The 27,567-nt window shown below is 40.4% G+C and overlaps 1 protein-coding gene across 3 annotated transcripts in view; it reads left to right on the forward strand.

Moving 5' to 3' along the window:
• The window catches only part of TUSC3 (tumor suppressor candidate 3), a 166,240-nt gene that overhangs the window by 130,534 nt on the left and 8,139 nt on the right, over window positions 1–27,567 (forward strand). Inside the window, exons 8-9 of one of the 3 annotated variants that reach the window (XM_061583646.1) lie at window positions 17,928–18,002; window positions 20,355–20,445. The exons of the other annotated variants lie outside the window; for them this stretch is intronic. Coding sequence (XP_061439630.1) covers window positions 17,928–18,002; window positions 20,355–20,445 — 166 coding nt within the window. The remainder of the gene's footprint in view (window positions 1–17,927; window positions 18,003–20,354; window positions 20,446–27,567) is intronic. 3 annotated transcript variants of the gene reach the window in all.

Here is a 27,567-nt window from a genome sequence, read left to right on the forward strand (position 1 = left end):
ATTTCATGTGTTTCCAGCACTGAACCAGACCTTTGGAAAGCTGCCATCTGGACGAGCTATTAAGGACAGCATTTCATGTTATGGTTATATTCTGCTGCCATTATAGAGCCAGTTCAAATATAGGCCTCATCTGCACTATACCAGAGTGGTTTCACAGTCAATCCCTCTTCCCAGGGAACTCTGGGAATTGTAGGTCTGTGAGGGGAATGGAGTCTCCTAAAAACTCAGTACCCTTAATAAACTACAGTTCCCAGGATCCTTTGGGGGAAGCCATGACGGTTTAAAGTGGTATGATACTGCTTTATAGTGCTGTTGAAGCCATACACTCCTACTATTAGTTGCTGCGAGAAAGCACTTGGTGGTTCTGGTAATTCACATGCAGATAATAATGCTGCTGCCCTGTTGCTAGTTCAGTTGTGGCAAGTTAGGCATTCCAGTTTCTATCTCTCTGTCTAGAGCAGCCTTCCCCCAACCTGGTGCCCTACAGATGTTTTGGATTGCAATTCCCATCAGCCCCAACCAGTAGAGTTGATGAAGGCTGTTCCACAGGCAACAAAACATACATTTGCACGTGATTGTCCCAGTATATGGGAGAGAAATTCAGGTATTCTTATTCTGCATGGCTTCTAATATATGAATGATGGTTCCTTCTGATTTGGTACTTGGTGTTTTGTTTTGCTTTGCTTTGGCAGGTTTTATTTTTATGTAAACCACTTTGGGGGTCCTCATTGGGGGCAAAAGGAGGTATGAAATATTTAATTAATACTACCCATACATAAATTAGCATCACTGACCACAGGCAAATGCATACAATTGAGTCAACAATCCAAAATAAGTGGGGAGTGGGCATTTTGCTAGCACCAGCTTCTAAATATCCCTTGGATTTTCTAAACTGTGTGCTTGTTTAAAGCAATTTTCAGATAGTACACTTGTTCAGTGATACATCTTTGCATTTGACGAACTTTCTCTCACAGCTGCCCTCCCCTGTCCTAGCCTAATTTCTTGACTATTGTGTCCATTTTGGTTACCGACTGTGCCAAGGTATTGATAATCCTTGACAAGTTCAATGTCCTCATTGTCAACTTTAAAGTTCCATAAATCTTCTGTTGTCATTACTTTAGTCTTCTTGACATTCAGCTGTAGTCCTGCTTTTGTGCTTTCCTCTTTAACTTTCATCAGCATTCTTTTCAAAGCATTACTGGTTTCTGCTAGCAGTATGGTATTGTCTGCATATCTTAAATTATTGATATTTCTCCCTCCAGTTTTCACATCTACTACATCTTGGTCCAATCCTGCTTTCGGTATGATATGTTCTGAATATAGATTAAAGAAATAGGGTGATAAAATACACACCCTTTCTGATGGGGAACAGTCGGTTTCTCCATATTCTGTCCTTACAGTAGCCTCTTGTCCAGAGTATAGGTTGTGCATCAGGACAATCAGATGCTGTGGCACCCCCATTTCTTTTAAAGCATTCCATAGTTTTTCATGATCTACACCAGCCTTGTCCAACCTTTGGGCCACAGATGGTGCTGGACTACAGTTCCCATAATTCCTGACCATTGGCCATGCTGGCTGGGGCTGATGGGAGTTGCAGTCCAGCAACATCTGTGGCCCAAAGGTTGGACAAGGCTGATCTACACAATCAAAGGCTTTGCTGTAATCTATAAAGCACAGTGTGATTTTTTTCTGAAATTTCTTGGTCCGTTCCATTATCCAATGTATGTTTGCGATATGATCTCTGGTATCTCTTCCCTCTCAATAAGTCAGTTTTCTATTGCAGAGCAACTTTTTGGACAAAATATGGATTCTGTTTCCAAGAATGAAATAGATTGACTCCTACCCCCAATTTCTTTTAGTACATCCAAGGACAAATAATTTCAGGGGAAGAAACATTAATGCCAAATTCAGTTGGAGAATCATTTTTAGATGTGGATCACTTTTAATCTGTCATTATAACCACAGTGTAGTGACATTTTTCTTCAACATCTGTTCTCATTTATCTTAAACTGGCAAAGCCTTGTTTTCCTTTCTAAGAGCAACAGTAGCTTGTTATCAGGTGCAATTGAGAATGAAGCTTTATGTACTGTAAACATATTTGACACCCGCTCAGTTGGATCATCATCGTGTGAAGGTGCTGTATGTAATTTTCACAAATAGTAGTTTGTGGTTTTAGGCAGGCTTATATCAATATTTTGGCTGCCCTGAGTAGCTTGGCTTTGAGTTGTTGTTGTTGTTTAGAAAGCCATCAATAAATCATCCCAGAAGGTGAGATGCACTTGAAATAGGCTGAACAACTCGAAATAAAACAAAACTGATGAACTGACTAAATCACCATTAAATATTTGTTTGGCACTTGCAGTGTTCTAGACTCTAGAAGCTCCCCAGAGATCCTGAGTTTATGCAATCAATATATATATCCTGATCTCTCCGTGATCAAGTACCTGAGTAAGGATGCAATGGTGGTTTATTGGCAAACTTTATAGAAAACAAAGGGGGGCATGTTGATCACCACAAAAATAAGGATGAAAATGCCATTTTCCTACTAGTCCAACTGTTTTTGTAGCTGATGTGTTTCAGAGGACTCCTCCCTTCAAGGATAGATCTAAAAACGATCATACTTCATACTTTATGTTAATTATTCATCTTCTTCAAGAAACAATGAAACCATAGAACACAGATTCTCAAACAGATGCTTCTCAGAATAATTACCTCCTCCACATTTATACTGTAAACATACATTCTTCATGTTAGGAATGGGAATAAAGAGACTTGTTATTCTTTTACCATAAAAACTGCATATTGAAGCAAATCACTTCTAGAACTCCAAAATGCAAATGAGTTTTGCCTTTAAAACTTATGTTAATACACACTCAGAAATCTTGATATTCCTGACCTCCTCATTCCAGAGTTTCTTGTCCAAACCAAAATCTTTCTCAACTCTCAATTTACCAGTACTACAAAGACACATGTGTAACTGAAGAAACCAAATTGACGACTCCTCAGTTGACCACTACTAGTTAGTATGCCTGACTTATTCCCTAGTAGAGCAAGGTTCTTCGAACTATGGGTGGGAAAATCTCATGTTGAACTGCTCCCCCTTAGAAGAGAGAACTTTTTATAAATAAAAAAAATAGAAAGTAGTATGCCAAGGAGAAGGACTTCACTAAGAACAACCAAAACAGACAACAAAACTCACTTTTAGTTTTTTAGGTAGAGTGTTCAAATATGTAGTGATCCCCCCCCGCTCTTCCTGTAACCTGTAATGCAAAACCAGCTGTCATTCTCCTGCTCTTGTAGCATGATTCCCACTTTAATTCTTGGTCCTTAATACAATAGATGGAAAAAGACCTGTTTTAAAATAGACATACATTTGGGATCAGGTTGGGACCACAATTCCCTTTCCCACTTGTCCTTGATCTGTCAACTTTTTCATTCTTTGAATGTCTTGGTAAATGAAGGAAAGGGAATTTTTTACTTAATCCTCCCTTCTCACCCCCCCAGCACACGCTCCTATAATGCTAGAAATTAGATAACATTTCTTCATCCCGCCAAAAGCCTGCATCAATTCTCTGCTCATTTTACCCTAAGCTTTTCACAATGCTTGCCTCTGTTTTCTCATACCAGAACACTGAAGATTAGCAACTGTAATCTGTGCTGTTTTCATACTTGCTGTTGCAATAACATTCCCCTTACCGCGGCTCAAGTAATAAATATTTTCTTTATCAAAAGACTTTTTAATTTAACTAATGTGTTTGCTTGTATAGCAAGTGATAAGGTTGTTGTTATGGGGATTTACAATAACATTTTTAAAATATAGTTAATGCAAATAAAATGTTGGTAACTACATACGAAAACTTTTTAATTTACTAATTAGATGCTCTGTCAGTTTTAATATGGCAGCATCTTGCTGTTGTAGGTTGAACTTCAAGAGTGTCTGTATAAAACTCATTTACTTAATACCATGAGTGTACATAACACTTTACCTAATACAAGTTTTTTAAAAATATAATTTCTTGCCCTAAGGAGCTTACAATGGGGAGAGGTAAAGGATAAATGGAAGAAGCAAGGGTGATGCAATGAATATGGGCAAACACAGATATATGCACATGTACTATTATACATCCACGAGAGAGGCTGTATACTATAGCCAGCATGGATTTTTCGCATTCCGCAATGTGAAATTGAAAATACCCCCCTGCCATTCTGCTTCCCATGAGCTCATTTCAGAACAAAACCTTACAAAACTTATAGTCCTGAACTCAGAAACGCTTGCTTAGCAACCCTGTCAATTTTCATGGCAATACACAAAACAGTCAGAGAATATAGAGTTCAAACTCTAAAGAGTAAATCCCATTGAAATCAATAAGCATGCAAATGATCAGACTTGGCTTTCCCCTCCTTCCCCTCCCCTCTACCTTCCTCCTCCCCTCCCCTCTTCCTTCTTCCTCCTTCCCTGCCCACTACAGCCACCCCTCTCCCCCCCGGTCAGTTTTACCTATCCTAAGCATGATTGCACAGGAGTAGATCCCACTGAACTCAATAAACATGCAAATGATCAAACCTGTCCTCCTCCCCTACTTTCTGCTCCCATCCCCCTCCTCCCCTCTCCATCCCTTGTGGTCAGTTTCACTTGTCGTAAACATGATTGCAGGGGAGTAAATCCCACTGAACTCAATAAGCATGCAAATGATCAATCCATTCTCAGCAAGCTTGCACAGGATCCCATTTCTTACCTCCCGGATTAAAAAGCAGAGAAATTCACTAATAGGCAAAAAACCTTGCAGTTTAAGAATGTACCTATAGCCCACATATATTTCTATCCAACTTTAAAAAGCAGGGAAATTGGGCAGCTATAGTGAATGCACCAGGGGTGCAGGAGACCTGACCTCTCTGAGATATTGTACTGCCCTACAAATTTATCAAAATGCAAACACCATTTGGGTTGGTCTTTCACGGTCCAATCCATTTCCTGTGTAGCTTGGAAGAATTTGGTAACATGGGCCTCTGAGCATATGGGGAGTGGTGGCAACACCTACAATCAGCCCAAAACAGAAACAAGACATGTGCTGTGCTGATCTTGTTTTAGCAGAGAGGCAGCAACAATATTAAGACAGTTGACATAGTTCAGATAGTCACTTTAAATATGTCTGATTTACTTTGCAATTGTAGTGAAGTTTCCTATAGGAAATCATTTTCTTTTGCTTTTATTTCTGTGAATATGTGAAATACAGCAACACTTTCCAAAATTTACACTAAAAACTCCAAAAATAATTGTGGAATAATGGCACTGACTCTTCTGCAGAATAGTCTCCACTGGACGGCAGGAGTGTCTCAGTTTGCACAGGATAAAACAGTGGGAGGTGCAATATATTCTAGCAAACTTCTAGGTGTGCTCTATGTTTTTAGTTGACCGTGCCCACCTTTCCTGAAGTGAAGTGGTTTAAACATAGCAGGCTGAAAACATGCACCTTGGGCAGGCTAAGTTTGTTTTTTCCAACAGCTAGAGTCCTGAAGTAGCAACATATTGTAATCAGTCTGATTTTACATCAAACTGCAGTTTCAGATTCAACTGTTAATGCACCCAAAATAGAAATAGAACATAACCTCCAGTTTGAAACACAAAAGGCTGTCTTCACCATCATATGACACTGACCAATAAAAAGGCTTTGAAATTAATAAAAATAAATTTGACACAGGTTTCTAGGATGAATAATGAGAGAAATAAAATTTTGTAGATTAGATTCTCTGTAGAACCATTAGTAACATAGGAATGAAACAAAGTAAGAAGGACACCAACAAACATACAAAAATGTAATTCTCCATCTTTGGAGATGGCAGGTGTTGCCACCACTCACCATATGCTCAGAGGCCCATGTTACCAAATTCTTCCAAGCTACACAGGAAGTGGATTGGACTGTGAAAGACCAACCCAAATTGTGTTTGCATTTTGACAACTTTGTAGGGCAGTACAATATATAGGAGGTCAGGTCTCCTGCTCCCCTGGTGCATTCAGTATATCTGCCCATTTTCCCTAGTTTTTAAAGTTTGATAGAAATATCTGTGGGCTATAGGTACATTCTTAAACCACAAGGTTTTTTGTCTTTTAGCGAATTAACATAAGAAGCTGCCTTATAGCAAAGCAGACTAGTAGTTCATCTAGCACAGTATTATCCAAACTGACTGGCAGCAGCTCTCCAAGGTCTCTAACAACTGTCTTTCCCACCGCTACCTGGAGATGCCAGGGATTACACCTTCACCCAAAGCATGAACTCTCTCACTGAGCCATGGCCCTTTCCCAATTAGAAATGAGGATTAAGAGGTTCAGTCCAAGCCTTTACAAAGGTGAATTTTGAGGAGGGATTTGAAGGACAAGAGAGAAGTATAACTGTGTAAATGTTTTGGGAGGATATTCTGTGGGATTCTGTGCAGTCATTTACAGGAAGAAGTGATTTTGGGATCTGAGGGTGATAGAGTTGGAGGAACAAAGTCTATAGATGGGGAACATAAAATATGATAGAACGGCCAGATCAAATAAATAGTAGGATAGGAAGAATAAGTAACTTGGGGAAAAAGCTTTTTCTTGGGTGACTGTATTCTTCTGTTTTGCTTCTCCAGAGTGTTGACTGCAGAATGTTTCTTCAGAGAACATATCAATGTTTTATCACTTCTACTTCATGTACTTGAGTTTTTATTAAGTGTAGTTTTATATCCATATCTTAACTTTTATTTTGGGTTCTCATTTTCAAGCTTTTCAAAACCTATTTTCCTCCAACCAGTTTGATTGGCACCTTTCTAAGTCGCCCAGGTGTTATCTCACTGAAAAGGAAAGATCTGAAAATCAGTGGTCTGTCATCCAGTCAGCTGTAGCTCCATCCTCTGCTTGTAGCTGGACTAGGCCAAAATGGATTTTAAAATCTTTACTTTCACAGAACTGATGGCTTTAGATAGAATGTTAGTTCTCAGCCGCAGAGATCATCAGTCAATCTTCATAAGAACTTATCTTGAGGGTGGTTCCTTTAGAAAAGCAACTACATACATAAACCTTTAAGTTTACTGCTTGAGATTTCCATTGGAATTATGTCCTCAGACTGGTACTAAAGGCAGTCAGATGGCAAACTTGCTTATTTTCAATTCTGTATTGTTGCAATAATTGGACTCTTCTAAATTTATTTATTTATTTATTACATTTATACACCGTCCCATAGCCGAAGCTCTCTGGGCAGTTTACAGCAATTAAAACCATTAAAGACAAATATACAAATATACAAATTTTAAAACACAAAACCAATTTAAAAACACAATTTAAAAAAATTTAAAAACAATTTAAAAACACATGCTAAAAGGCCTGGGAGAAGCGGACCTGGCGCTGAAAAGATAACAATATTGGCGTGAGGTGCACCTCTTCAAGGAGATAATTCCATAATTTGGGGGCCACCACTGAGAAGGCCCTCTCCCTTGTTGCCAGACTCCCAGCTTCCCTTGTAGGAGGCACCCAGAGGAGGGCCTTGGATGTTGAGGGTGGGTTTGTGTCAGGAGAGGCGTTCCATCAGGTATTGTGGTCCTAAGCTGTGTAAGGCTTTATAGGTTAAAACCAGCACCTTGAATCGAGCTTGGAAACATACAGGCAGTCAATGCAAGCGGGCCAGAATCGGTTTTAAATGTTCAAACCATCTGGTCCCTGTTACCAATCTGGCTGCTGTATTTTGCACAAGCTGCAGTTTCCAAACTGTCTTCAAAGGCAATGCCAAGTAGAGCTCATTGCAGTAATCTAGCTTGGAGGTTACCAGAGCACGGACCACTGAAGCCAGGTTATCCCTGTACAGATAGGGGCATAGCTGGGCCACCAACCGAAGCTGGTAGAAGGCATTCCATGCCACCGAGGCTACCTGAGCCTCAAGTGACAGAGATGGTTCTAGGAGAACCCCCAAGCTAGGAAACTGCTCCTTCAGGAGGAGTGCAACCCCATCCAGGACATGTTGGACATCCACCATCTAGTCAGAAGAACCACCCACTAGCAGCATCTCAGTCTTGTCTGGATTGAGCCTCAGTTTATTAACCCTCATCCAGTCCATTGTCGCAGCCAGGCACTGGTTCAGCACATTGACAGCCTCACCTGAAGAAGATGAAAAGGAGAAATAGAGCTCCGTGTCATCAGCATACTGATGGCAATGCACTCCAGAGCTCCAAATGACCACACCCAACGGTTTCATGTAGATGTTGAACAGCATGGGGGACAGAACTGATCTCTGTGGAACCCCATACTGGAGAGTCCAGGGTGCTGAGCAATGTTCCCCAAGCACCACCTTCTGGAGCCGACCCGCCAAGTAGGAGCGGAACCACCACAATGCAGTACCTCCCACTCCCAACTCAGCCAGTCTTCCCAGAAGGATACCATGGTCGATGATATCAAAAGCTGCTGAGAGATCAAGGAGAATCAACAGAGTTACACTCCCCCTGTCTCTCTCCTGACAGAGGTCATCATACAGGGTGACCAAGGCTGTTTCCGTGCCAAAACCAGGCCTGAAACCCGACTGAAATGGATCCAGATAATCGGTCTCATCCAAGAGTGTCTAGAGCTGGCTTCTGGAGCTGGTGTAACAAATTATTGAATATCTGGTCCTGTTTCTCTTCAAGTTGATGATGTACCTTTGAGCTCCAAGTTGAAGTGTTCTCTCTGGTTGAACACAGAATATTATTTTATAGCTGTCTTTCTTAACCCTAGGCCCCCACATGTTGCTGGACTATAGCTTCCATTGTCCCTTTCAATTGGCTATGCTGGCTAGTGATAACAGGGATCATAATCCAGCAGCATCTGGGAACCCAAGGTTGGGGAAGGCTGTTAAAGCCTTTGGAAAGATCTGGTTGACTAAGAGAACACCTCAAAAAGAGAATATTTGGAAGAAAGTTTGGTTGGGAAAAATAAAGAGTGGTAAACTTGAGTCACTAGAAATGTTAATAAGATCCTATAATGAAGGTTTTCAAACAGTTGGGGGTCCAGACATAAGGTAGCTATTGAAGTTTCTCCAAATGTGTGTGTGTGTTATGTACCTTCAAATCGATTACAACTTACGGCGACCCTATAGCATCTGTTGTAAACCACCCTATTCAGATCTTGTAAGTTCAGGCCTGTGGCTTCCTTTAAGGAGACAGTCCATCTCTTGTTTGGTCTTCCTCTTTTTCTACTCCGTTCTGTTTTTCCCCAAATGTAAGGCAAGCAAAAGATATAACTAGCAAGATTTACTCTTGTATTGGCTTGGAGAAAAGCAGGACACAAGGTAGGTGTGGACTTACTTAAGGACAAAGTTACAGCAGTTAAAATATTGTTACTTATCCCCAGCCTGACCCAATCTAGGAATAGGTTCAAGAAGAAATTGAGCCTCCGTTGGCGACAGAACCTACTTTGCCCTTGAGAATTGTCTCTCTTAGGTTTGATTTACAGAAGACATCGGCCACGGGGAAAGCCCTAGGAAGTGTAAATATTCCATATATGTGTTGCATTCCAGTGCATTTACTATGTGTGCAGACCCATTTGCATGTAAACATTGCCTTGCCAGTGACTGATGTCTTTGGTGGGTTTGTCTTGAGCATGTTGATATTACATGTGAATGGGCCACCACACATGGTAAGTACATTTAAGTGTAACTAGGAATGTGTGGAAAGCTTACGTTCATCAGGGCTTCTCCATGTACATCCAGCCTCATGCCCCATTGTGCATGTACCTGACGTTTCATAGTTGCTTATGGTTGCTTCAGGCAGGCCTTTGGGGTGGGCTAGATTTTAACATCATTGCTTTTAGATTTTAATGTTATTGTATTGATGTGTCATTTTGTGCTATTTTGCTTATTTTGTACGTCGCTCAGAGTGACTGGTTAGCCAGCCAGATGGCGACTAAGAAATCCAATAATTAAATTAAATTAAATGTTTTCATAATTGCTCCATGTAACTCTTTTAAAAGCATCTGCTCACATGGTTTCATTTATGTGACACTTCTCCCAAGGTGGAGTATGTTAGGTCTTTGCAATACACATGTTGCATAGCAAAACCATATGGCTGAAAGTTGCTTTTAAAATGATTCCTCGAGTGCCATGAGGAATGTGCAAACATGGAGGAGGTGGCAACCACATCAACTCAAAAACATACAATGAGGCTCTTGGATTATATATTAGATTCAGTGTTGTCAGCTGTGTTAGTCTGGTTGACAGTGTCACTGAGGGCTAGTGTTCTCCAGTGGAGTGAATGCTAGTCGTGGATATGGAATTATCTTCTTCAACAACCATAAACTTATTTAATGGCCTTGGGCACATCATAGTAGTGTTCAGCTTTATATGTGATTTTGTACAATTAGAAATATGATGGCAATCCTCACTAGACTGTGATATGAATAAAGTATCATTTGCTGAGTTGTTAGGAGACTCCTACTCCCCAACAGAGTTCCAGTGGCCAGAGTGGTTTAACAGTCAGCCCCTCTTCTGGGGATTATAGCTCTGTGAGGGGAATAGGGCATATCCTAACAACTCTCAGCACCCTTCACAAACTACACTTCCCAGGATTCTTTGGGGAAAAGCCATGACTGTGTAAAGTGAGATAAAGGTCTGGTGTGGATGTGGCTAGCAACAGCTTTGGTTTAAATTTGGGTGGTACATATGCCTGCTGTAGAATAAAAAGGTGGGGGAAACCCTGAAAAACAATTATACTGTCCGCAATGTTTTCCTTCCCCTCTCCCCAGTGCCTACCCACCCAATATCCTCCCCTTCCCGTTGCTCCCCCTCCCTGCCCCTCCCGCAAGTCAGTTTCCCCCATCCTAAGCATGATTGCACAGGAGTAAATCCCACTGAAGTCAAAAAGCATGCAAATGATCAAACCTGCCCTCCCCTACTCCTCTGTCCTATCCCCTTCCTTTTACCGCCTTCCTCCCCCTCCCCTTCCAATTCCCTCCCCCTCCTCCTCCTCCTCCTCCATGGTCAGTTTTACCTATACTAAGCGTGATTGTACAGGAGTATATCCCATTGAATTCAATAAGCATGTAAATGATCAGAACTGCTTTTCCTTCCCCTCTCCCTTCCTCCTCCTCCCCTCCCCACTCCAGCCCTTCCTGCCTCCTCCTCCTCCTCCCCCCATGGTCAATTTCACCTATCCTAAGCATGATTGCACAGGAGTAAATCCCACTGAACTCAATAAGCATGCAAATTATGAAACCTGTCCTCCTCCCCTTCCCTCTGCTCTTCCTTCTCCCCTCTGCCCTTCCTCCTCCACTTCCTTACCAAATTCTTCCAAGCTACACAGGAAGTGGATTGGACTGCGGAAGACCAACCCAAATTGTGTTTGCATTTTTATAAATTTGTAGGGCAGTCCAATATCTCAGAGAGGAGGTCAGGTCTCCTGCTCCCCTGGTGCATTCACTATAGCTGCCTAATTTCCCTGATTTTAAAAATTTGATAGAAATCTCTGTTGGCTATAGTTGCGTTCTCAACCCACAAGGTTTTTTTGCCTATTGGTGAATATATGTAAGCAGCTGTGTGGTAGCTGCTGTTAACAGAAGCAACATGTCAACTGTTCTGTACAGTGTGCAGTTCATATGAAATGTTCATACTGTCATGAACGTTCTTTGACTTTTCACTGGTGTGCAGCAAACCTCCCCCAAATCTACAGATCTGTGAACAGAGTACTTAGACAGGAACAGCTGGTCAAGACAGATTGTACACTTGAGTCAGGCCTAAGTGCACTTGATGGGGAGGGGGGAATCAGAATTTTAAGGAATAGCTCTACAGCTGAGCAAACATCCCAGAGGACAAATTTTAAAAGACCAGTCTTTTAATATGCCAAGCTGTAGCAGTAAATGAAATCAAAAGTGCTATAACCAAAAGCGTTCTAATTGGGATTCAGACTTTATGCATCTGGCTTAAGACTCATTATATCTGTTAACTGATGGACCAGCACTGTTTGTCTATCTGCACTGGGCATCATTTTCACCCTGTATAGGAAGATGAAGAAGGGGCCTTCATTATTTCTCAGTGACTGTTTCACAAAAGTGTTCAATTCTGTTGCATTTTTAGGCAGCATACCTCTGTTGCAATTGCAAACATTCAGGAATGTTGACAGTTTTTCTGAATTTTAACAGCACATCTGTTGGGATGCAAACTGCTTCCAATCTTTTGCAGAAGGGAACATTCAGATTGCATCTCTATAGGGAATGATGTAGCTCCTACCTCTGCTGTGGTCACAGCATAACATATAAAGGAGTCTCTTGCAACATAGCTATGAAACTAGCGCTTTTATAGTTCAGGCTGTAATGATTCCATCTACTCTCAGCCGGTTCAGTCAAAATTATAGCAGCTTAACCATCAGGGTGCCTTTTGTGCCATTTTTGTCAGGTACCGCATGGTGCTGATCTTGGTGAGGGAATGGATGGAGCAAAAGGACAGCTGTCATGTGGAGACCTGATTGACAGATTGCTTTGGCTGCTGATCTCAATTTGCTTTTAGACATTGGAAAATGACATGAGCTTGAAGAGGCTTTTCCTGCAGTTGCTACTGGCTTCTAACTCTTGACATTCCTCAGTGCAACCCCTGCACACTTATCTCAAAGGATGTTGCTGTGTCTTGAGCTGGTGCCAAACTCTGCTGAAGTGGGGGATTATGCAACCACCGGGAGTCTGTAAGTGTAGGGAAGCTGGCAGTGTTCTTCGCTTCATTGGTCACGCTTCCAGCTGCTGACCTCTTCCATGGTGCCAGGGTTTGATAAATGTTGGTAATTATTACCCTATGAATAAATGGATTCAGTAAATAATGACTTGGGTTAGATTTGGACCCGTCATGAAGCTTTAGATTTAGCCTAAAGCTCAACTTCTCAAAGTTAAAATGGATATTTGAGTGGCCAACTCTTAGTGAGCCAATGACCTTTTATTTATTTATACATTTGTAATTTATTTGCTTGGGATATCTCAGCTCAAATGTAGCATCTGGTTTTTCAGTGCGATTTTGCTTTTTCAATTTTCCAGCTGAGTTGCCTGAAGGACAAGGAGGCCAAATGTCTGCCCGTTTACATACAATGAATGAGCAACTCTGCCAGTTTTAGTTCCCTGCCTTTTTAACCACATGGCCAGAAGTCCCAATGCTGCTTGCATTGCTGAAGGTCATATCCATAAGTCTTTGATTTTAAATAAAAGAATGGATGTTATCGGTGTAAGTCATACTCAGCGTAGACCCACTGAAACCAGTGGACTTAAGTAACTCTCATTCTCTTATTTAAGTAAGAATCTCTAGATGATAGCCTACCTTTACTTCCAAACTGACATTTCAGAAATAAGGCAGCTGCTTTGCAAGGACTGGCCCTCCCATTACCCAGCTCATCTCTGAAAGCATATTTTGGATGACAAAAATCCTTTTGAAACTTTCTTCATCCAACATTTTCTCCAGGTTTTTGCAGTTTCAAACGGAGGTTGAAAGGCTGTCTATCTTCCATGCCAAGTCTCCAAAGTGGAACTGATACAGTAGGAATCCTCTGTTCTGTTTTTTAAATTTACAAACTTTGTACAGAGCACCATGATGTGCAGCTGGTTGCAAGTTTCAGATCCTTTGGGTCCCCTCACCACTACACACACACTGCACGTGTGCATGTGTGCACTGATAAAACACCACAAAAGAGCATTCTTGATGTGGTTGTATGTCGGGTTAAGTTAAGACCTGGTTGTACGGACTGCCAAACCTCTATAAAAGACTACACAAAAAAGAAACTTGATCAACCATATTCACATCAAGAACACTTTTTTGACAGTATTCGCTCTTGTCTCTGCAATTGTCACTGCATACATACACATTGGTACGTTAGAGAAGAAAAAATAAATGAGGTGAAGGAACTGTGAGCTGCGGAAAACAGGACATGCTTCAATTGCAGAATTAATTGCCAACATTCTAATTGTTAAGCCAAAATTCAGAGGAGTACAATCCATGGAACAAGAAAGGAACAGATCGGGGGAAATCTTTTAGTCTCAGATCTGAAATCTTTTAGAACATGCATCATGTTGTCAATTATTTAGCTTATTCTATTTTGCCACGACAGAGTGGAAAGACACCAGTTGGATTCTCTTCCTCAGGCACCTGAAGGTCTTTTACCATCTCTGTCCAGCTGAAATGTTTATAAAGTGATGATGGTGATAATAAATCAGATTTGATTGATAGGGAGAAATAAGACCAAAGAACACTTATCAGTATATGGCATAATATTGGTTTTGCAAGAGTTTATTAAAGACTGAAAATCTGTCTGTCTGCTGTTCCTGCAAGAGGACCAAAGTCATAGCCATTTGTGTTAAAGCTCTGCATATTTCAGACATGTATCCTGGAATGAAATTGCTAGAATGCTGAAAGGTCTTTCTTTTCTTTCTTTCATACAGGGGTGGGCAACCTCCTGCTCAAGGGTTGTGTAAAGCTTTTGATCTAATTTCATATGGGTGAGGGAGTCGAGAAGGAGCAGCGGGGAAGGAAAAGTGGGGACAGGAGAAAAGGCATAGCAGAAAAAAAGAAATGTTTCGTGATTTTCTTCTTGCTGCTGTTTTATGCGTGCTCTGCTTGCTTGTTTTTATCTGCCCTGGTTTTATAATATTTTGGAGAATTTATTTTATGTTTAAAATGGTTTTATTGCACCTCTGTCCTGGGACTGCTTGTCAATGAAGTGCACATAAAAATATTCTGAAATAAATAAATGGGTTGTAGCCGCATCTAGTTTTGGTTCTGGCCCCACCCACCACCAGCTCAACGCATCAGCCCAAGTGTGTGTTTGTGTATTTAGAAAGATTTATAAACCACTTAACCAAGGAGCAGTATACATATTAAAATTGTACATAAAAACAGCTAAAAGCCACACTATTAAAAGCAAGTATACAAGAAATATCATTGCGACAGAGATAAAATCAGTAAAATGTTTAAAGGAGTTTAGGTAACAAGTTTTATGTCTGGGAAGGCTTGCTGAAATAAAGGTTTTCAGGAGGCATCTAAAACAATATAGTACCTGCCCAGTGCTTGGAATGAACTAGCTCAGTTGAACTAGTTCAAAAAATCTCTGAACTACACCTGAAAGTTGTTCCTGTAATTGCCAGGTGAACTAGGGGGGACTTAAGTTTACTTTGGGGTAGAACTTCGAATGATTTCTAGTTATCTTCACATTCATTCACTCCCCTGGACTAACTGGTGACTGGGCCAACTAGGACTGTTAAGGCAGAAGGTAGGGAGACCAACAGTAGCTGGAGCCAGAGCCAATCACAGCCAGAGCCACCCTGTGGAGTGGTTGTGTGAGAGAAAGCAGGTAGGTGGGGGCTGGCTAAGGGCAGACTGAGGTTGGTGGGGCAGCATCCCATTCACCCTAATGGACCAACCTCCACTGCCTGGACTCTTCACTTTCATTTTTTTAAAGAAGTAAGTCAATTGGACAAATATAAAGTTAGAAAAAATGTAGAGGCAACATTCTAAGGCATATTAGGCAGAAGGGGTTGCTAAGGACACTTAGTCACTTAATTACTGTTACTAAGCAATCAGAAGGAATGTGAGACATTTCCTGTATCTTCCCTGTTGAACAGATTCACTCTCTTCCAACAGGAACAGTTTGAAGTGAGAAGTGTAGGTACAGGAACAAAGTGAATGATTCCTTGTGCCTTTAAGAGTCATGTGGGTGGCACAATTAAACAGTCCCCAATCTGATTTGGGAACCACTGACCTGAATTGGGGGCCTTGCACAGTCTTTAATTAGGGTTTAAAAGTCTATTAAACAGTGTGGTCTGATGGGGGAAAGGAGATGCATGGCAGCAGCTGGCATGCATCACCTCCCCTGCCCCCCAAAAGCACATATTTAATCAGGATTTAAAACCCTAATTAAACATGCAATCAGGAGGGAGGGAAAGAATGAGACTCATGCAGGCTTTCCACCCTACCCCTCCAATCTCTCCAGTGGACCCAATGTGATCCGGGGCTGTCTCAACCCACTCTGGCTGAATGCCAGATTAGCCCAATTCAGTTTTGGATCTGGGATTTGGCCAGAGCTGGTGCGCGTGCATGCATGTGCACACACACACTTCGCCTGGGAGTAAATCCCGTTCATCTTAATGGAATTAACTTCCGAGTAGACAAGTGTAAGATTGCACTGTTAAGTATAGGATGACAGATGAAATTCATGAAACCTGGAGATATTTATTTTGAGTATTTATGAATTGTGAGCTTCACACAGTTGCCTTTTTCATCGTTCCCTGCATACATGTCGAGACTAAATAAAAATAAAAATAATGTACAAGTAACCTTGTCAATTTCCTCATATGAGCTGGTGAAGATAAGTAAAGGAATGTGCCAATGTACTTCAGGATTGGGGTGTGGAGAGGGGGACAGAACTGTGATTAAAGCAAAACACACACAGAGAGGAATTACTATTATTATTATCTTTATTTATACCCCGCCCTTTTTCCAAACTGGAAGTGAAGGCAGCTAATTGGTAGCCTTTGGTTTATGTTGTGAACAGGGAATCCCAATATTTCTCAAAGGTCTAATAATGTCTAAAATGTCACAAGCTGGTCAACATTTTAGGATTAGTACGATAGGGATTATTCATTTTGAACATAGTGCATGAACTAATCACGCTTAAGCAATTTTAAACCCTGATTGTTTCAAAGAGAGTTGAGCACATGCATAACTCTCTCCCAGTCAAATTGATAGAGCTTTTTGGCAGTCTGCATATATTTGAGCTGCCCACCACCCTGTCTTTCACTCCTACTACTCCCCAGGTAACAAAACATCTTGGGCTGGCCCCACAAATCCCACCCAGGAGGGGTGCAAGAAATATGCAACTTCAGAAGGAGTACTGTATCACTTTCAGTACCATTTTCCCAGCTCTTGGTGGTTATAAGCTCACTAAACTAATTTAGAGAAGCTTTCTCCAGGGTCATACCACTCATATCTTTTGTTCTTAACAACTACAGTCTTGTAAAAAGATGCAACTCCTAAAATCGAGTAGTACACTTTAAAATAAGGTTCCTACAGCAAGGGTGATACCCAGTGAATAAATGTTAATGTAGTTAATACAGATACTAAAAAGGCTATTAAAAAAAAAACTAGGTTGTAAAATGGTAGTCATTTTTTGAAAGCTAGAAATAGATACAGCTCCCATGATACATCAATCCCATTTGCTCTGTTGTATGCCGACTGCTTAGAACAGATGTTAATTACAGTAGTAACAGTTGCTTTTCACGGATACATTTTCAAACAATTATGTGAATGGCTTAAGATCCTGGCAAATTAGTTAAAATTACTTTATCATTATGTGCTTGTTTGCATTTGTAAAAACTAACAATTAAGTGTCTAAAAATGGCTAGTGGGTGAAAACACTTACCGCTGCAATGATTTTATTCCATTCTTGTGGCACGTTAGATTGATACTATCCATCTTGCAAACATTGGTTGGGAAACAGCATAATGTGTGCTATCTAAATGGTTTTAGTATGCATCAGTTAATCAGAGAATTAATGTAATTATTTTTATGCACCCTGTATCTGTTTCCTGGCAACGTTCATTTTGTACTACCAGAACTGGTACATGAGTTTCCAGACATCTCACAGGTTTAAGGGCTTTACAATAGTTACCTAATTTAACAAAACACAATTAGTGTACTTGGATTCCTTAAAACCTTTTACTATTCTACTCTGACCATTTACGAAATGTAAAAGAAGCTAAGGGGAAAATAACTCAGAAAATGTGGATTATACATAGGAATTATCACTGTTTTATGGGGTTTTTTCCCCTTTCTGGACATCTTTGCATGTATTTACAGTCCATAAACCAAATGTGATTACACTTTTTAAATCATAAAATTGATAATCCAAGTTTAGGGATGTGCTGCTTGGCTTTGTAAGACTGCCACATTTCTATTGTTTCCTTGACAACAACAATATAGATGCTGCTATCACCATGGGAATGGTTCTTTTGAATGAAGCTGCTACCTCCAAAGGAGATGTTGGGAAAAGGAGAAGTAAGTTGTTTAATGTGGTAGGCTGAATTAATGCTGCTCTTCTTCCATTCACATTCACATGTGATTACTGCAAATGTGTATGGAAACTCACAAATTCTCAAATGCATGTTCCCACTTCCTGAACACTTGCAAATAGGGATGAAAGGATCTGCCTGTTTTGGTTCTCTCACTTTCTCATTTTTATTTATTTAATTTATTGTTTATTATTTGATTTATATCCCACCCTTCCTTCCAGCAGGAGCCCAGGGCGGCAGTTCTTCTAAGCTTAAATTCAGTTCTCCACGTTTCTGTAGCAGTTGGCAAATTTCTTTTCTTAAAAAAAAATCCTCATGAAAATTCTTCCAGCATTTTAGTGCACATTTCTCCTTATAAACATATTTTTGTTTAAGTTTGTGACTGGCTAATGCCAGCAATTTTATTCTATTATAATGCATTTTGTATGTTATTTTCTCAAATATATATTCATTTTTGTGCCCATTTTACCTAAACGATGCATTCTTGTAAACATTGGTTGGAGAACTTCATTGAAACATTTCGATAAGTTTGAATTTCAAAGGATAACTGTGTTTCAGTCCTGCTGTTTCTGAAAGTAAGAATTTGGTAGATTGAGCTTTAAATGTGAACTGAATTGAAATTCTCCCCCATCCCTATTTGCAAAGGTTCTCATACATTTGTGAAAACATTTGCATGTATTTGTGAATATGCTCCTCTGCTTGCTTGCTTGCTTGCTTTCCATTACGTAACATCGCAGGCAGGGATCCAAACAGTTACTTGAGGTATGTCTTTTCTATAGCAGCCTGCTTATATAGCATGAAGAACACAAGTCCAAAACCTCATTGGGCCCATTCAACTACCTTGTGAAGGTATTTGGATTCTAGCCATATTTGTGTGTATAGAAGTGATGATGTTAATAAACTGCAGCAATTGAGTAATACACACAGTTATCATGTATCCCTGATTGCTTTCCCCTGAGTTCATACTCTCAGTTTTGAATGATCAGCTTGAAATTAACAGGAAGGGGCCATTTGGGAAGCGGGAAATATTTGCAAGTTGGGGGGGCTTGCTGGATAGTGGGAGCAGTGGGTTATTCTTATTTTAACTTTGTTTTACTCAGCTACAAGCAGCAGTGGCAGAGTTCCTCTCGGCTGCTATTTGCCACACACACATATATATACACAGTGCCCCTTCGGAATGGGGCCATAGCATCATTCCAAGAGGCATTGTGGCAGAGAAATGGCAACTGCCACTGGCAGCTGCCATTTCCTTTCCACAATGTCTCTGGAACAAGGCTACCTCGGGACATTGTTCCAAGGGGGCATTGTGGAGAAAAAAATTGTGCCTGCTATTCCTCCCCAGCTTGTGAACAATTTCCATCCTCCCCCAAAACAGTCCCTATGCATGCATGTATGTTTAAGAAAAGGTTTTATAGCCATCAGTGGCTATTTAAAATGTATGTTTAGACATTAAGTGTAACACAAGCCTAGAGAGACTTTTGTGTGCAAAGGATGATGCTTAAAACATCTATACCTTAAATGACATTTTCAGTCCTGTATGAAGTAAACTGACATAGCTGTAGAGAGCATGTTTTGAAAGGAGAGTTCTGTTACACTCATTATGCTCATGTCTTGCTTTTGGATATATGATGTCACATTTGGGGCACATGGGTGGGACTTGAGGAAAACTGCTTCATCGGCGTAATTGAGACCGCTGGCAGGCTTAATTAGATCCATGGTCCAGAGTCCCTTATCCTTCCCTCCATCCATGCCAACATCTCAATCTGGATCAGCCTTCCATGCTTGCAATTGATCCTGGGCTCATTCGGGAGGCAGGGTTGGATATAAATTCAATAAATAAATATTTTTTTCTTAAAAATCATACAAATGCTAATTCTGTGAATAGCATCTCTTGACCCTCAACTGACCGAGTCAACCACTTCCTTTTCTAAAATTCATGGGATGTGGATGCTATGAATTTAAAAACCTGTGGCAATGGATAATTAAGATGTACTATTTTCCCCCCTGCCAAAGGGCCTGACATATACACCTGAAATGATGTTGCCTGAAATGCATAATTTCAAGTTCATTGCTTCCTCTAGCAAAGTCTTGGTACCCTGAGGCATTTTGTATGTCATTTATGACAAGAACAGGCAATCTCTTTGAAATATATTTTTTGTAAAAAGTTACATTGTTATCTCAGATGATAGAAGGATGGCACCTAGAGACTAACTAACGTTTGTGTGTGTGTGTATACACACACGCACATATATAGGTATGTGCGTATGTGTATGCGATTGTAAATATTGAAGATGATAACTTTGTCAGAGAGTATTAAATATTGATGTTTTCCCCCCAGTAATATGCCTGGTGGGATTGGGTCTCGTCGTTTTCTTCTTCAGCTTCTTGCTGTCAATATTCCGCTCCAAATACCATGGTTATCCATACAGGTAAGCCATACACATACCAAAAAACACCTATCCATCCAGATCAGATTTTTTCAGCCACCTGATTGCTCCAAATTTTCTGCTCTGACATTCATGAATCCATGAACAAGTAAGGCGTGGCAGGATCTTGAGGGTTTTAATTTCGATTATCACTTCAAAACACGCCATGATTGTATTTTAGCTTTTAGAGTACTTTTGCAAGTTTCAGTACAAAAGTAAAAGGTGAATTAAAAAATGGGATTAAGTAGCCTTCCTGCAGGGTGATGTACACTCAGGTGTATGAGATAATGAAGTGCTTAACCTGCAAAGAGGAAGTTTGTGCAGGAGATGATGCCAGCTAGCTATCAAGATAAATTGTGAAGAAATCAGTTTCATCTTGTTTGCCATACCACATAAGATTTCCTGTTGAGGATACAACTGAAAAGAGGATTTCCCATATAAATGTTCTCTTCACATGCAGAGTCCTTGGTTACAATATTCCACAGAGATAAGATTTAGTTGCTGCTTCTCATCAGAGATGACATGGACGTGATTCATGCCATTCCTGCAACTATATTCCACATTTCAAATCACAATGGCTCCACTAGTAGGGGAAATTATCACATTTGAATAATTTATTTTTAAACATAATTCCTACAAAATTCAAATTTTAAACAGCATTTGATAAGCCAAGAACAGCGCTGCAATATTTGAAGAAGTGCAAACTCCAGTGGATAGCTACATTTCTATCTACACATTAGCCTTGGAGATGTGAATTATGTATTCAAATTTGCAAAGATCTATTGCCTCAAGTTTCCCTAGGCTCTACTCATGAAGCTGTAGGTTTTCCAGACATGTTCTTTTTCAAAATTTAATAATTTTTATTTTACATAATAACAATGAAATAAAACAGTATTGCAACCAAGGAAACAGTCATAAATGATTAATTATATAACTTTGCTGAATTCTTACAATAGCATAAACAAACTTTGTGGATGCACACTGTCTTGAGATTTGTTACGCGATTGACACAGTGTATCAAGAAAATACTCTAGCAGTTCATAAACTGATTCACCTGACCATATTTCTCTCCCTTTTATAATAAGTCAATTTAGTTAATATTATGTATGTCCCAAATCCTCCTCTGTCACTCCAGGATAGGTGGAGGTGTTTTCTGTTTCCAAGCTTTAGTAATATTTATCTTTGCTGCAGTCAAAAGATTCAAAACCATGTCTAGGTCATCTTTTAGAACTAGGCTTTCCAGACCTATCCTGTGAAATTCTCCAAGAGTACTCCGAGGCCCTTGAAATATATGAAGTATATGATCAGTCAATTAATTCAGGGGTGTATGTGCTGGTTGGTAATAATAATAATAATGCACCACACCTAGCTGAAAAGTGTAACTTTGCTATACCCTTTTCAGTATATGGAAACCCAGCTGTTTGCTAAGAACTCTGTCTACATTTAATTGTATATGCAATTAGTTATAATTTCTGAAGAACAGAAGCAGCATTGAAACTTTACAAAAATGGTCTCTCATCCAAGTTTTCTACAGTAGGAAACATGAATGATATCATAGAAAATGGAGCTATCAGGTATTCCTTAGGAAATCAGAAAATTTTCTGCTCTGACATCCAGTTGCTCTGTAATTGATGCTGCTTGAGCTATGGAGTGCAGTACAGCTGAAAAAAATAACAGGCTGACTATTTAAAAGTTGGCAAATATCACCAAATTCCATTAAGATTCTGTACTTTCTGTACTTGCTACAACCAATGTCAATGGCAAAGTATAAATTCGATCTGAAAGCTGTATTGTGCCACATTGTAAGCTCAGAGGACAAGTGTGCATTTGGCATTGTGATGGAGTTCAATAAGCATGGGCCATTCTCCAACTCTAATATGTATAAATGTTGCAGACAAGTTAGACCCAACATTCTGAAAATTATAATCCAATTAATACTGACTAGGGCCTTTTCGGCGAGAGCCAGTGTGGTGTAGTGGTTAAGGTGTTGGACTGCGACCTGGGAGACCAGGGTTCAAATCCCCACACAGCCATGAAGCTCACTGGGTGACCTTGGGCCAGCCAGTCACTACCTCTTAGCCTTGGAGGAAGGCAATGGTAAACCCCCTCTGAATACCGCTTACCATGAAAACATTATTCATAGGGTCGCCATAAATCGGGATCGACTTGAAGCAGTACATCATCATCAGGGCCTTTTCAGGACAAAACCAGCTGTGATGCAGGATTTTTTCAAAAGGTTTTACTATCTTAAAGCAGATACAGAGGCTCTGAATTTGATCAAAGCAGTGGTGTTGGGGTAAGGTAGTATTTAACACTCCCCTCTGCAACTTTTTCCTGATCTAAATTGCACCTAATTTTCTAGTTAGCCCTGCAGGGTATCTGCAGCTCTGTTCTCCCTTCTGGGACTAATAGCAGCTGGGGGGGGGAGTGGTGTAGGAGAAAGGGTATTGGGGGGACAGTTAGTCCCTTGCATCTCTTAAGGTTTTTTTTAAAAAGCATTTTAGGAGATCTGATCATAGATCTCTTACATTGCATGACAATTTGGCTGTCAGTTGATCAAGGCAGCTCTGTCAATCAAAGCAGCTGGAGGAGGAGAGGTGTTTAGAGGCCAGAGAGAGAACTGTGAGTGGAGGAGTGTCCTATTTTGCCACCCTTGGGACCCCCTGAGAAAGTCCCCACCCTGAAAAAGTCATCCAACCAAATCTGCTGTAGCCTGGAACCGGGTGTGTGCAGTTCGGCTGACTGCTAAACGGGACAAAGCTGGGGCAGCCTGAGTAAATCCAATCCACCTTGGTGGATAAAACAATCCATAAAACCATTAAACAATCTTAGAAAAGCTAGATGATGTCAGCAGTTTTCAGAATCCCTCTTTGTTGTAAGATTTGGGGGACAAGGAGGTGAGCTGTGCTTGGGCCCCGGACGAGAGCCAGGAGGCAGGGTGTGTGTGACAGAAGAAGAAATTGATACCTGTTTGCATTTGGTTGTAATTTGGATTAAGGTAATATTTGTATATACAGCATTGTGTATCTTTGTAACATTTGTTGTCGTTTTAGTTATCTGTTTTAGTTTTCTGTACACCAATTAGAGATATTTTTATATATTAAGTGGTATAGAAATGGTATGTATAAACTAACAAGCAGACGTCTGGGGGATCCAGAGATCTTTCCTTTAAGGAAAAACTTGTTCTAAAGAGAGCAAATTTTCCTAACATTCAACTCATAAAAGACTGTTGCTGGGAAAATGTGGTTTTTCATGCAGATTAAAAATGTGTTCACAGATTAATGCTGAAACAAGACTGGATTCATTTATCCATGAATACATGTGGAAGTGATAACAGATCAGAAATAGACTATCTGACCATCCCTAGCAAGCCTGACTCACAGCTGGGGACCAAAGAGGGTTTCATGGACTTGAACTACTAAATGCTAACTACTGGTCCCAGGCTATGGTCTGAAGGCACATGAGGCCAGCACCCTGCTGAAGCTAAGCAAGGTCAGGTCTGGTCAGTGCCTGGATGGGAAACCACTTGGGAACCATATGTAAGCTGCCTTGGGTTTCTATCATGAAAAAAAAGCTGGGGTATAAATGTAATAAATATATGACATTCAGAGGTGGGGGCAGGAAAACACTTTTTATTTTCAAGCTGCTGCTTCCCTGGGTCATAGAGAGATTTTGCATGGATAGTTCATGAAAGCAAGGTTTACGGGGAAAGCAGAGGACCACACACCATGAGGGAAAAAACAGGTATGGGAAGAATCAGCATCTCACACACAATTCCTGTCATCACTCCTTTAATCATACTTTAGCCACTTGTTTTTTCTTAAAATTATGGAATCCATGAGTTCCCGGTCTCTGATATTATGGTACAAATAAATTCTAGGATCTAAAAAAGCAAGGGAAGTTCATCACGGACAATATCCCCTTCCTGTCTTATATTAGCTCCTCCTCGGAGGAATATTTTAAACTGGTATATATCGTTTTAAAATAAATTCTGTATAAAACTCAATAAGCAGTGTGAAATCTTACTCATCTAGATTTTCAGAAGAGCTTTTAATGTGTTCCAGAGTTTGGCACTAAGAGTACTGGGGGGGAAATTGGTGGGGTAGAAACAATTTTGCAACATTATATATATTCCATGGACAGGGTTCTAGAAAATGGTTGTTGTACATTGGACCACTTGACTGTGGCATGTATGAGTATGAGAGTGATTAAGCCTTCCATTCAGAGACTTTCCAGACAAACCACAAGCTGTAGCCAAATTTGTTCTTGTCATATCACTCATGGTTTGGGAGAGACAAGCCACAAACCCACGTTAGGACATAACACTAAGCCAAACCATGGTTTAGCTCCAGGTAGCACAGCAGCAGCTGAACTGGGGAAGGAGCAAAGCAGCCCTAATATTTGCTCTTGGTATCTGCACGTTTGGCCATTCACAACTGACCTTTGGCCTGTGCCCCAGAAATTTGCTTCATTTGCTAGATTTTTTCCCCCTATGGCAGGAACCAAATGTCAAACAAAAAGGCACTCTCAAAATAGTTATCTGTATTCTTACATACTCTGCCATTCTTCCTAATGAGTAGGATCCACTAAGGGCAGGGGGAGAGAAACACCACTAACATTTTATGACTAATTTTGAATCAAGCAACTTTGTTTTTTTTAAAAGTTTTTTTAAAAACAGGGAGGTCTGGTATTCTATTCATTGTTTCACAAATAATTGGAATGGCATATCTAGTACTTACTCTTTAGGTGTGTTTGGAAGATCTCTGGTGGTTGGCAGCATTACACTTAAATTTACTAGCTCCTTAGTCAATATTTTATAACTCTTCTGGCCTAGTTACCTGCTCCAATGCCACATCAAAGTCATCCAATGTTACACCCTTCCACTTGGGGAGTTTCTACCCAACTCTGGGGATATTATAGTTTCTGAACAAAGCACTGCAGAATTCATTAGGCTTTTCATGAAATCAGTTTGTCTCCTGCAGTAATATTCAGTGGCTGTGCCACAGTCTTACCCTGCCTGTATCCTTTAGGTTAAATATTCTCCAGACATGCATGTATTAATTTTAATGAAAAATAAATGTCTGTGCACCAAACACAACACACAAAACCAAGATGCCCTGTGTTAAAGAGTGTCTTGGGGTTTTTAACAGTCTCCCTTTGATATCTTTAACTGCTCAAGCATAACTTAAGTTGTATCTATTATTTACTTATTAGTCCATATTTTCTTCTACTACTACAACTGTTGTCTTCAGAGTAGGCTAAATTTGGTTCCTTGGCCACATGGTGGTTTAGGATTTTACATGGTTTAGGGCAGAGGTGGGGGATCTGTAACCCTCCAGATAACATTGCACCACACCCTTTCAGCCCCAGCCAGAATGGCCAATAGTCAGGGAATTGGGAGTCCAGCAGAATCTGGAGGGTCACAGGTTCCCTGCCCCTTGTTTAGGGGCAGGGACTTAGTAGAGAGCTTCCAGTTGTCAATTACTTCAACTGATTTCTCCTGTTCAAAAAGAACTGGACAGTTATATAAGAAAGGAATGTTTTTCCCACCTACAGCTTGGAGTTCTCTTGCCTCCCCATTCATATGCCACTGCAAATTTGAGTGCTCTTAGGACTGTACAATTTGTGCATCAAGCTTGATAAACAAAAGCATGGAGAGAAGCTTTCTGGCAATCCACTCTAACTTTACCTTAGTGGCATAGGAGCCAGTGCAGTGTGCCCCCACTTAGTTTAAAAATCATGTACAATGAAGTGTGCCTCTCAAATGAGTCAGTATTAAGGCCATACCACGACAGTGTTCCCTGGGGCCAAGAGAGAACTTGCCTGCTGGTAGTTTGATCATCTCTCTCATCCTACCAAGTGTTAAGGACATTGTCATGCATCAGATACAGAGGAGTAGCTAAATTGTTTTCTGTGTGGACTCACAGTGTCATAATGCCAGCTGTGGCTGGTTCACCAGCTTTGGCCCCTTTTGGATAGAGGTGATTTGGCCACTGTACCCCATATTCTGGTAACGTTCAGATTGGATTATTGCAATGTGCTCTGTGAGGGGCTGCCTTTGAAGATGATTCAGAAACTTCAACTGGTCCAGAATGCATCAGCCAGATTACTGGATGGGGTTCCATTTAGATGCCATATAACCCCTGTTGAAAAACAGTTGCATTGATTGTCAGGGCCCAATTCAAGGTTCTCATGCTTGTGTTTATATCCCTAAATGATTCAGGCCCCAAGAATCTGAAAGACTGCCTTCTTCCCTACAGACTCTCTCAGCTGTTGAGATCAGCAGAGGGGCCTTCTTGGTAGTTGAAGGGGTGGTGGTCTCTAAGTTGTGGAATTCTCTCCTCACAGAAGTGTGTCTGGCACCTTCGCTCTACAGCGTTCGTTGTAGGCATAAAGCCTCTTCACCTTGGTTTTTGATACGAGATATAGATATATGACCCTCTCTAGTTGTGAATGTAATTTATTTTAAACTTTATTTATTTATCAAATTTATATCCCACCCTTCCTCCCAAAAGGAGCCATGGTGGCATTTATGTATTTTATATAATTGTGACGCGCCATGGAACCTACTAGTGAAGGGTGGGTAATAAATTTAATTAATTAATAATATGCTGTTACACTGTTAGTTACTCATTTCCAGTAGGATCTGGCCATCTATATTATGAGCCAGAGTGGGGACAGCTCTAAACCATAATACCTAATTATGGAAATGAAGTGATCAGAATCTCATAAAAGTACCTGATTATGCCTAACCTTCATTTTGATGAAAGCATGCTAAAGAAACGTGTGTGAAACTTTCTGTTTGCATGTCTTTAAAACTAATTGATTATAAAGAGAAATTTGAGGCCACACACGGAAAGAAGTGGACCTCAACACAAAGCTTACCCTGAGGAGCAGATCACAGATATTAAAATGTCTTGTGTGTTGCTTATCACCAAACAGCTATATTAATCTTCCGCTGAAGCTGCTTACATCAGTAAAGGGCCCCCAAAATAAAGTGTCATCTTCTGTGCATCTCTTGTCACTGCTGACTTCTATGAATTTTTTCAAACTGAAATCAAATGAAAATAAATCAAGAGTGAAATATTAGGATGGGGAAGTTTGATTCCCCCAGCCAACCCCTGC

This window comes from Rhineura floridana, chromosome 9 (assembly GCF_030035675.1).
Source record: "Rhineura floridana isolate rRhiFlo1 chromosome 9, rRhiFlo1.hap2, whole genome shotgun sequence".
Taxonomy (NCBI): domain Eukaryota; kingdom Metazoa; phylum Chordata; class Lepidosauria; order Squamata; family Rhineuridae; genus Rhineura; species Rhineura floridana.